This window comes from Spermophilus citellus (genome assembly GCF_964194105.1).
Source record: "Spermophilus citellus genome assembly, chromosome: 2".
NCBI lineage: Eukaryota > Metazoa > Chordata > Mammalia > Rodentia > Sciuridae > Spermophilus > Spermophilus citellus.
In genome coordinates this window covers 72,467,328-72,479,858 of record NC_138183.1, presented here as the reverse complement: position 1 = coordinate 72,479,858, position 12,531 = coordinate 72,467,328, and the positions used below count along the sequence as shown (strand labels likewise).

The 12,531-nt window shown below is 39.3% G+C and overlaps 1 protein-coding gene across 5 annotated transcripts in view; it reads right to left on the bottom strand.

The window, feature by feature from the left end:
* SMC5 (structural maintenance of chromosomes 5) overlaps positions 1-1,610 on the bottom strand; it is a 101,212-nt gene extending 99,602 nt beyond the window's left edge. For 2 of the 5 annotated variants that reach the window (XM_081279421.1, XM_081279423.1), the window contains exon 1: positions 191-1,610. In XM_081279421.1, the coding sequence (XP_081135547.1) occupies positions 191-378 (188 nt within the window). In that variant the 5' untranslated portion in view covers positions 379-1,610. The remainder of the gene's footprint in view (positions 1-190) is intronic. The other 3 variants (XM_081279422.1, XM_081279424.1, XM_081279425.1) reach the window with 2 other exon arrangements.
* Positions 1,611-12,531: the final 10,921 nt, after the last annotated feature.

The following is a 12,531-nucleotide window of genomic DNA, read 5'->3' as shown; positions in this document are numbered from 1 at the left end:
ACAGCAACACACGTCAGTCTCCACGGCCTAGGAGAGTAACCCTCCAGAGGAGCCTGGCTCGAATTCCGGGGCACTCAGGCCAGGTACACACCCACACGCCCATCCCCGCCCCCGCCTGGCGCCCCCACCCCGCCCCGGCTAGCGGGCCACCTGGCCTGCCCTGCCGCGGCGCGGCCTCAGGGCCACTCACAGGAAGTTCTCCATCGCGATGCGGACTATAGAGCCCTCCACAAAAGGCCCGGACGACTGCAGCAGCGACGACGGTGGCGGGGCCAAATTCTTTCTCTTGCTCGGGACCTCCGAGGAAGGATCTCTCGGGAAAGCCCTCTTGGAAGCCAGGGGGCTCGGATTCGCTGTTTTCCTGCTTGGGGTCGCCATCCTAGCTTCCTCGCCGTCCCGCGGCGGCTTCCGTTCCCAGCGACCTGCAACCTAGGGGCCTAGGCGCCCCGCTCCCGCGCGAACTGGCCGCCGCGCGACGCCTCCCGCGAGCCCGCGCGACGCCTGCGCAGTTCCGCTCCGGCGGCGTCAGCGGACACGCTCCGCCCAACCAGAGGCCTGACCTGAGAGGCCGGAGGGGCGGGAATCTCGGGACTTGACTCCCGACCGTCTTCTCCGTAAATGTAGACTTTTTAAAAATTTTTTTGAGGGTTTTTTGTTGTTGTTGTTTTATTTTTAATTAAACTTCAGGGAAAGATGTCAGGTACATTTAGTGCTTTGAAATCTAGTTGAGCGCTTTCCAATCCGTCCACCCGTCTGCAGCGGGTGGCACTTGAGGCGACTGGAGTCGTTTCTTAGGGGTTTTCCCTAGAGTCCGCCCCAGAGCTGCGGGGCATATCGGTGTCTGGTTTCTCTTTTCCGGTTTCTTCTCCTTTTTCTCAAATCAGTTCCTTGTCTCAAAAGAACGAAAAAGAAACCCTTTCAATATCCGCCTCTCCTGTACGGTGCCATTAAGGCCTTCAATGCTCCGGAGCTTAGGAAGACTGCGCTGCACCCAATACCTTCGCCACTCCTCCACCTCTGGCTCCTTGATTCCCTGCTCAGACCTCCTCCCCTGGAGCTTCTAGAAATGCCATTACTAGGAAGTGCTGGCTTCTTTAAGAATGTGGCTTTGTGGCTGGCTGGCTGTACTTCAGCGTGTTCGCAGCATTCAACTAGTTAGTCCTCTCACCACAAAAGAGGGCACAGACAGCCTGCAGGATAGATCGCCTTGGTTCCACTAATAACGGGCGGCCTCTGATCAGCAAGAGGATGGGGCCATTGGAGAAAAAGGGTTGCATCCGTCGGAGCTGACGTTCTAGCCTGGACGTGTGAATCAACAAATGATGAAGATTTCAGGCTGTGATAGGTGCTCTAGGAAAATAAAACAGGATTAATGGGATGGGGAGGAGTGGAAATCGTGTCATAGAAGGTGGTGTTTGAGCTAAACTCTGAAGAAACAAGTGTGTGATGCTCTGAGAAAAGGGCTCTGAAGAGGAAACAACGTGGGATACTTGTGAGACAAAGAGGAGACCCACGTGGCTACTCAGGAGTGAAAGGGGTTGTATAACAGCCTTATCCATCATTACAGAGGCTGAACTTTATTTTAAAAGCAACTTGGGCCTGGGGAGAAGCAGCCCTTCAATCCTCAGCATCATAACACCTACCACGGGTGCTGAATTTTATTTTAAAAGCAACTTGGGCCTGGGGGGAAGCAGCCCTTCAATCCTCAGCATCATAACACCCACCAGGAAAGCAATGGGAGGGCTGGGATGTAGCTCAGTGACAAAGCATCTGCCTTGCATTAGCAAAGCCCTGGGTTCACCCCCAGTTCCAAAAAGAAAAAAAGCATTGGGAGCCACAAAATCCGGTGGTTTCATCAGGAGAAAGACATGATCTGATAAAAGTTTCTAAGTGATCATTTTGGTTCCCGTGGGGAGAGCTGATTGGATAGGGGTCAGAAGTGGAAATGAAGAGACCATTTAGAAAGCTCCTGCAGCAGAACCTTGTTCCTAACTTCTGAAGTTTTCCCAGAACCCTGCTTCTTCCTCTCACTCAAAAGGAATTTGCTTTCTGGAAAAGTTACAGCCAAATAAAATAGACTAAGTAAAAAGTATGTGAACTTATCATGGTTACTAGAAGAAAAGTTCAAATGCAAATTAAAATGCTGTTCTTCCCTACACAGTTAGTATATGCATTCTTTGAGAATTTCATGCTTTGCTTTGAAAACCTTAGAAAAGTTAAATTATTTGAAGAAGTAATTAGATTTGAGGGAATCTATTCTACAGACAAATAAGACTATAGACAACAGTGAAAGGAAAATGAGGAACCTGGAGCCAGGCAAATGAGAAATGAAAGACGGACACCAGGCAGAGACACACACAGCTGACAAATAAAGGCCATCTCTCCATAGATGGAGAGAGGCTATACATGCTAGGGTTCCTTGACTTAATGGGGCAGACTCAGGGATTAGAGCAGAGCAGGTCCTAATGCAAGTGGTTAAGAGTGGGGTTGGTATGAAGGAGTGGTGATACGCCCTTGGGCAGGAAAGAATGCAGGTGGTGAAGGGTTGGTTTGGTATGAGGGAATGGTGAGCTTTTCTCAGAAGCACCGGAAACTTTTTCTTAAGATGGAGGCTGTCACTTAAGATGGCCATCCAGATGCTAAGCAAGGACCTTACAAACAGTAATTGGAGTTGAGAGCAGGGATCCAATCTTAACACTTTTTATCAGTTTTTCAGTGCAGTAGTCAAATTTTGTTTCTAAACTTAAAAGTTGAGAATAAACCTCTCAACATGTGATGATTCCTCAAATGCAGACATACTATGAGTTCTAAACAACTAGTCAGTCATGCTTAACACCTTGCTTTAGAAAAAAAAATATTGATTTTACTTAGAATTACAAAAGTGACACCTATTAAATGCTGAAATTTTGAGAAAGCACAAAAAGGGAAAAAACTCAAAATTTCTTTCTTCAAACTACTCATTAAGATTTTGGTGTGTTTTGACATGATAATGCATAAATTGTATTATTTATACTGTTATTAACCCCCACTTAATATATTGATAATTTTCTATCTCATTAAACATTTTTTATAACACAGTTTTAAGTAATGATATAATCATTTTTTAAATAGATATACCACTATTTGTTTGAATAGTTGTCTTTTGTTGGACTTGATATGACTGGAAATTAACATGATTCAAGGCTATGCTGGCAATGGGGAGACATTGAATGGCTTTAAGCAGGAGAGAGACAATCTGGCAGACTATTTATTAGTCTCTCAGTGCTTCCTAACATACTTTAAAGGTTTCATGCACCCTTGAAAGTATACATGTTTATCTTCCCACATCTGGATTTTTTTATTTTTTATTTTTTTGGTGGCACTAGGGATTGAACTCAGGAGAACTATAACCAACAAAAGACATCCCCAAATCTTTTTTATTTTGAGAAAGGGTCTCACTAAGTTACCCAGGCTGGCCTCAAACTTGAAATCCTCTGCCTCATCCTTCTGAGTAGCTGGGATTATAGGAGTGTAACACCATACTTGGCCACTTTTGAATTCTTTATTTCCTCCACTAAGAACTTCCTTGAAAGGGGTGATATTGTAAAGGCAGATAGAGAAGTTCTTTGGAAATAGAATAGCAATTACCCAGAATCTGATGCTAATAAATGAGTAAGCCACAACAGCTAATCCTACACTTGTCAGGGTATAAAGTAGGTTATCCACTAACCTCATCACCCTCTCCTTGCTAACTAATAGATATGGCAAAGCAATTATATTTAACTTTCTGCTGACCAAAGAAAAAGTGACCTGGGGTCATTCTGACTGACAATTTTCCAATGTAGAAACATTAAAAACTGACACAAACAAAAAGCTGGCAAACATGTTAGGGGCAAGAATTATAAATATATTTTACTTCACCATTAGAATATCATTGTTTTAGTCTGTGCTGCTATAAGAAAATTTCATAGACTGGGGCAGCTTATAAACAACAGAAATTTATTTCACACAATTCTAGAGGCTGATAAATCCAAGATGAAGCACTACTAGATTTGGTGTCTTCTTCATAGACAATCCCTCCTCACTGTATCCTCACATGGTGGAAGGAAAGAAGGCTGTTCTTTTCAGCCCTTTATAAGGGAACTTTTTCCTTTAATGAGGGCTTTACCTGAAGCGTTGGAATCACTTACCTAGAGTCCTCTGTTAGGTAATAATTAGAAATGAGCAGTGAATTGTGAACCAAAAACATAGCAGGGTCCTAGGGTTTCATTGAAATGTCTTTAATGAACAATCTAATAACTCATAGAACAACAACAGGTACACTAACCCTGAGAATAAACATATGGAAACAAAGGGAGCCAATTAAGAAATATGTCAAGAAGGCAAAATCAATGGGGCTAAATCCTGATAGTGCTTATTGGGGTCATTGTAAAGTTAGGATTTATGGCCATAAGTTTCTCAATGTATTTCTTTTTTTTTTTTTAAAGAGAGTGAGAGAGGAGAGAAAGAGAGAGGGGAGAGAGAGAGAGAGAGAGAGAGAGAGAGAGAGAGAGAGAGAGAGAGAGAGAGAGAATTTTTAATATTTATTTTTTAGTTCTCGGTGGACACAACATCTTTGTTGGTATGTGGTGCTGAGGATTGAACCCGGGTCGCACGCATGCCAGGCGAGCGCACTACCGCTTGAGCCACATCCCCAGCCCCAATAACTTTATTTTGTTTGTTTATTTTTATGTGGTGCTGAGGATTGAACCCAGGGCCTCACGCATGCAAGGCAAGTACTCTACCACTGAGCTACAACCCCAACCCCTCAATGTATTTCATAAAAGAAATTTCATGAATAGTGCAGGCAGATAAAGTGCCAGATTATTGACCCAGCACCCTCAGAGGCTGAACTTTATTTTAAAAGCAAATTGGGCCCGAGAAGAAGCAGCCCTTCAATCCTCAGCATCATAACACCCACCAGGAAAGCAATGGGGAGGGCTGGGATGTAGAACTGACTTGTAGATGAGACCCCCTGAATAGGTTAAACACCATGACAGTTCCAGAGAGGACCAACTAGAGTCAAAACCTCTCCCACCCAGTGTGAAAGAGGCATTAAACATCTGATTGGCAATGACTGCAGAAGATGGAACCAACATCTGGCAAACATCAAACAGGAATAAGTTTGGAAGCAACATTGTTTCCTTTGTCATTCTTTGTTCAGAGAGTCTTGAGTGCATTCTTTGCTTCATTTTCACTCAATACAATTCTCTTGCTTGAGTTTTCATGTCTGACTTTAAAATTTCTTTTGTTGGGACACGAGAACCAAAATTTGGCGCTTCAGCTCCCCACTCTCCTGTGACACCATCTCCTCGTACTATATCACATTAGGAGTTAAATTTCAACATAGGAATTTTAGAGGAACTCAAACATTTTGACCAAACCCACCTTCTTACGTGGTTTCTCTCTTGGCTTCACTGCAAGCTCTTATGGTACCACAATAGCAAGAGGCTGGGGACAAGAAGATGGACTACAACTCTGCTGAGACTATTGGTTTACCATTCCTCCTCCAACAAGAACTTCACAGGTTCACATGATTAATCTCCTTTGGTTTAAATGTCGAGGGAGAGGGAATATTACTCTTGCTTTTGGCAAATTCATAAAGTAGAAAAGGGAGCCCTCAGGACCTGAAAGGGAAGGAGAACGACAGAGACTAAAACCTAAGCCCTTGGTTCCCCTCCCACCACCTCTGCCCTCCAGCCCTGCACATACATTTTCTAATCAACTTTAGAGACCAATGGGAATGATCTAAGCAGAGGTGAAGAGTTTTGAAAAGGAGCAGTGCCTTCATCACAGGGGTACTAAAATCACATGCAGCAGGCTCCTATGAGAGATGTGGATACCTATAAGGAGCATCTGCCATAGACATGCTGGGACTCACTAAGTTGCTTACTGCAAGGAACAGCAGCCACAGGCATGCTTAGTCATGTCTGGATGCAATTGATAGGACCATCACTTAGAGACAGAACAATGCTGGAGCATAAAAACAATGAGTACCATCTTGGAACTGTATATAAACCGCTTGCCCTGCCACATCAGAGAGCTCCTCTCCAAGGACATCGGCGAAACTGGCTGCCTTGCTACCTATCCCTGGATCGACTCCACCATTCCCTGATGACCAACTGCCACCTGGAGAGAACCAGGGGACAACACAACATTGGCTCTTCCACTAAGAAGTGGTATTAGAGGTACTTTGGAGGTACTTCTTAGTGGAATACCACTTAGTGGTACTGTGATATTGGAGGTACTTTGGGGCTCATGGTTGCCTGAGCCGCTGGGATTACAGGCATGTTCTAAAGTTTTTAATTTTAAAAAATTTGTTTCAAACAGCATACAAAATATTTTGTGTGTTTCTTTTCTGACCCTGACCCCCATCTCCATTGGGGATTCAACCCAGGGCCTTGTATATATGAGGCAAGCTCTGAGCTAAATTACCAGCCCTTTTAATTTTGAGACAGGGTCTCAGTTAGTTGCTCAGATTAGCATCTAACTTGTGATTCTCCTGCTTCAGTCTCCCAAGTAGTTGGGATTATAAGAAAGTCTCACCATGCTGTCTCATACAGTTTAGAACAATTGTAATATCTGTTTATTCTCACTGTAGTAGTATTAATGTTGAAATTGGCTGTAATTAAAAGCTGTAGAATTGGTAGTAATAGCTAATACGAACAGCATCTACCACACAGTAGCTACTATTCTAATCACTTTTTCAGATTTTATTTCTATATGCTGGATCAATGTCTCAACAGACTGACCTGTTCCTAAAATTTCTCTCTTGGACACAAAAGCCAGTTGAAGGATTTAAAAATTTATTAGGAATTAACATAAGGTTTCAAGTGTCCTTTGTGATGTGTCCCAAATGAGAGAGGATGAATAAATGGTCCTTTATATTTTTCAAGGATGTAAAATGAGAAAGTGGTATTAAATTGTTGCAGAAGAACTGACCTTCAATTTCAGAATGATGATGAATGAAGGGCTAACTCAATGTGTGTAATCTCCTTCTCTGCAAGTCTTTGCAAATTGAACTGTTAGCCCTCCTTGCCCAGGCGAGGTCAGAAGCATAAGCAGAGCCTTGAGAAGACTGAAGGGAAGATGAAATGTTTTTCCTCATACCCTGTTACTTCCCAAGGAAAGAAAGTTAGTAATTGTCAGAACTATCGTTAAACTTTCAAAACCAGCTCCATAATTTATAAGATACGTGAGTCCTTGGGTATCAATTACCTAGAGTGACACTTTTCATCCCAGTATCTCTCCAACGAGTTGAGATGCTCCAGAACTCTTCTATAAACTGAATGGTTTTAAGTTCTACTTCCACAACTTTCATTGTAGCTAGACATGATTTTTTTTTTAGAATTAGAATCAAATTTATATTTTTATTAGTATTTTAGGAATTTGAAAATGACAAAAAATACAAAGCAGAAACCAATAACTTACTCATATTAGAATTTAAAATGCTAATAATTTAGCATTCTTCCAGTCTTTTATTTCTGTTATCTACTTTTTAAAGAAGTATGCATAAGTCATATATGGTTATACTCTCTGCTTAGAAATTAGAACAATATAGATAAATTGGTATGCATTTTAATCCCCCCATCTTGTCCCTATATCTTTTTTTTTTTTTTTTTGGTACCAGGGATTGAACCCAGAGGTGCTTAAATACTAAGCTACATCCCCAGCCCTTTTTAATATTTTATCTAGAGACAAGGTCTTGCTGAGTTGCTTAGGACCTCACTAATTTGCCAAGGCTGGCTTTGAACTAAATCCTCCTGTCTCATCCTCCATAGCCACTGAGATTACAGGTGTGTGCTGCCACACTCAGCCCTTGTTCCTGTATCTTTTATCTCCCAGAATTAACTACTCTCAAACAGTTGTTCAGGGGCTGGGATTGTGGCTCAGCAGTAGAGCGCTCACCTGGGCACACATGAGGCAATGGGTTCAATCTTCTGCACCACATAAAAATAAAATAAAGGTATTGTAACCACCTACAACTAAAAATATATATATAGTTTTTTAAAAAAACAGTTGTTCGATGTATGATATAATGTCTTCTCAGGGCATTTTTATATTTCACATGCATTTTATCTATAGAAAATGTGTAATAAAATTTTGAGTATGAATGCATTACAAAAATGTATTACACAAATAATATATACATACATATATAAATGCTTTAACATAAAAATGCAGTAAGAATAGTTATATGGCTTGGTTTTTCACTCAAAAATATAATTTTGAGGGTATTCATGTTGGCACATACAAATCTTTAGTTTCCTTTTAGCTGCTGTGGAGTTTTTGTATAAATATATCACACTTTATCCATTATTCCACCAACTTGACACATAGATGGCACCCAATTTTTCATTTTTATAAAAGTGCTTCAGGGAAATCTTTGAGCATATCTTTATATACATGTGTAAGCATTTCTTTAGGATATATTACCAAGAATTAGAATTGCTAGACCACATACAAGACTTACTCTCTTATAGTTTCTTGATATTATATTTATTGTTTATGGCAAATGGCTTAGAAACTATGATACTTGGAAATTATGTCAAAACAAAATTTCTCTCCTTTCTTTTCTCTAGATTGGCTTTGGCTTGCTAGTTGTATCTCCCAGCCACCACCCCTGTGGTCCCATGTACATTCATATACACCTACACACTTCCTGTTCTCCTCTACATGGTGCCTCTTCTTCCCTCCAGATCTATACATGTGGTGCCTGAAGCTTATATAATTTTTTGAAGCCCCTCCTCTGAAAAAAATACAAAATTACAATGAAAAAATTAGTATAATGATTATTCATAATGAGAGGAGAAATCATGTCAGCCCTATTAATATTTTGGCTTGTAGGAGTTCAGCAGTATCCCTGGCTTCTGCTCACTGCACACCAGTGGAACCTCCTCTGTTTTGAACAATCAACCATGTTCCATAGCTGTCCAAATGTCCTTTTATAAGCAAAATTGTCCCCAGTTGAGAACCAGTGCTCTAATGCTACCTGCTCTGTAACAAGACAGAAAAAAGAAGGTACACTCTCCCAACTGCTCTTATGAGCCTAACCTTGGCTAAAACAAGATGAAGAATTGAAAGGAAATGAAAATTTCCTGTCAGTTTTACTCATGAGCATATATGAAAATATCTAGTGATACCCAAAAAAGTAAATACACTTTGAACTAATTGAACTTGTTGAAAGAATTCCAGGTTGATTAATACTGCAAACCAAATCAATTAATGTGACTCTTCTATTAAAGATTACAGAAAGATTGAAGCAGAAAAAGCAATCAATGGTTTGCAACGCACACTCATGTTAAAATTTCTAGAAAATTGCAAAAAGAAAATTTTCTACTAATAATAGGCAATCCCCCCAAACTTCAATAAACTCATATGAATAATGAAATTCTTGTATATTTGCTTATGTTTCAGAAACAATTTAAGAATGGTACTATCACTACTTCTATTGTACACTGTATTGGATATCTTAGCCTTCCAAATAAATAAGAAGATGGAGCAGAAAGGAGTGTTGAAAAGGAAAAAAAAAAAAAAAACAAAGCTAACCTTATTAAGAACTTGGCCTGATAGCCAGAGAAAATTGTGGTTGGCAGAATAATGCCCCTCCACAAAGATGCCTATATCCTAATCCCTGAAATTTGTGACTGTGTCACCTTATGTGGCTAAGGGAATTGATAGACATGATTAAGTTAAAGATCTTGAAATGGGTAATTATTCTGCTCAGTCCACCGGAATTCTTACTCTATTTTATAAAATAGAGTGTTACCCAGATTTAGAATAACAAATAAGACCAATTTTAAAAATCCTTAAACCTTTGTTGTAATTTTGTCTTTTGATACTTCATTTATTTATTTATTTATGTAGTGCTGGGGATTGAACCCAGGGCCTTTTGCATCCAAGGCAAGCACTCTACCAACTGAGCTATATCCCCAGCCCTCTTTTGATACTTTATTATTGATATATTTAATTTTATTTATTTTTTATTCTATTATAGTTCATCCATCTTTTCATCTTAGTTGAACTTAAAATCTGTTTTGATATCCTATAATTTCATAATAACTTTCTAGGCATGGAATGATTTTTATTTATAGCTCTCAGAATTACTTGAACTTTGTGATCTTGATTATTTTCATGTATAACCAATTCTGAAATAGTAGCAAATATTCTCCCTTTGAATAATTACTTTCTCCCATTCTATCTTTCTGGAATTCTTATTTTAATATATTGGGCTTTTATTCTTTCTCTTTTTAATATTTTTCACTTATCATGTATGTATTATATGTCAAAATACATTCTGCTGTTATGAATGACTACTAAAAAAAATAAAAATAAATAAAAATAAATCGTATGGTAAAAAATATATATATATATTTTTTCACTTCTTCATTCCTCTGTATTGCATTTTGGTTTATTACCTTATATTCCAGTTCAGTTCACCAGTTCTATTAGATATTCTAATTGATTGTTTGCCTTTCGACTGATATTTTTCATTGACACTACACACACACACACATACACACACTCACACACACAAACATAATTTTCCTTTTAAAAATCTACTTGCTTTTCCATATAATATTGGCTTTTGTTATGTGTTCATTTTTTTACCCCTCTAAATAAGCAAACATTCTTGAGAAGATATAAACAGGAAGTTGGATTTAGCATGATAAATCTTGCTAGGGGTAAGTAGGTTGTGCAGAAGAAACGTTGGCAATAGCTAGAGTAGGAAGAACAAAGAGGAATATATTGCCCAACTACTGAGTAAAATGAGTCTGATACTACTAGTAATAAAGAAAAAAAACGATAAAAATGACAAGATTATATGGTTGCTTTATCCTTAAGATGGCACTATAAACTCACAATTTCTTTGTAGAAAAAGAATACATAAAAATAACTGGGATTTATCTGAAATTTCACTGAAACTTTAAAATATAAACTAGAATGGCTTTTGTTTGTGGGAGGCTATTCTAAGTGCTTGGACGTATGTTTCTGGTTTTAACTTTATAGTAACCTTAAGAAATAGGTACAAATATTTGCCCCATTGTGCAAATAAGGAAAAAGAGAGGATGTCTAAATGACTTGCTTTCACTTACACAGTTATGAGATTTAATCAGAGACAACCTGAATTCAGAAACCATGTACTTAATCAACATTCTCTATTTCCTCTTATAGTAATCCACACATTGAAAATGCAGGAACATTAGCACCAGCAGTTATGAAAACTCATTTCTTTCCAAGTTCTGGTTAAGTTATATGGAAAACGTGTCTCTTGCATGGGAAGGAGAAAACAAGAAGCCCAGTTCTCAGCCCTCAGAGTGAGAGAAGAAAACATCAGGGAATCCGCAACACGGGTATAATTGGTCTCTGCTGGTTCTCTTTGCTTTTCCCAGACTGCCGCCAGGAAATTACCCTGCCCTCCTGGGTCAGCTGCCCCTTCTAGGCCTTTCCATAGCTTCATGGGCATATGACCACAGTGTATTTAACACTCAGAATTGTGCTGATTAGCTTATATTTTTATTTTTTTCCTTGTTAATCTGTGAGCAACTTTGCAATCTCCATGTTTGGTAAATGCTCAACATAAATTTTTCAAGAAATCTTTGGGGGCTGGGGTTGAAGTTCAATGGTAGAGTATTTGTCTACATGTGCAAAGCCCTGGGTTTGAGCCCCTGTGCCACAAAAACAAACAAAAATTTTTTTGTTGCACCCTTTCTTCTTCCATATTAAGCTAGAACCTGCATCTGAAGCACTGTATTCTCAGTATCTTCTTCCTTCCCTTCTATACATAATCTCCAACCCAGATAGCAAATTATAGGACAGAAAGAAATCTGTGTGAGAAAGCAGTTTCTATTTGAAGCACTTGAATATTTAGATGCTTCTGAGAATAGAAAGAAATGCAAACATAGACTTAAATTGTTAAGCAGTACCTATTAACTAGTATACCTTCTCCTCAGGCATTTCTAAACCTACGTAAATTATACAGTGCTTTACCATCCATCCATATTTTCATCCAGGTAAAATATAGTTAAGATGAATGCCAAGAGCAACCTGGAAAGGGAAGAGAACCATCAAAAAATTGAATCCTGCAGAAGGAGCATAGACGATCGAAGATGAGATAATGAGCTCACTTTCTACCTTTTCTTTTCTCTTCTACAAATGTCAGGTTGTTTCTTAGCAACAGGTAGCGAGCATTATCTCTTTCGGGCTGGGGTTGTGGCTCAGAGGTAGAGGGCTCACCTAACATGTGTGAGGCACTGGGTTCGATCCTCAGCAACATATAAAGTAAAATAAAGACATTGTGTTCACCTATAACTAAAAAATAAATATGTATATTTTTAAATTACCTCTTTCTTTTCTGCCCTAAGTCAATACTTAGCACTCCAACTCCCACTTATTTTCCCCCAACTGTTAAAGCTCATATCCCAAATAGTATTCTTAGTTTGATGAAGTTTAGAGCAATTTTGATAGCTTGTAAATCTTCTTGAAAGAGGGAGTCTTGGGACCTTTGGCTGG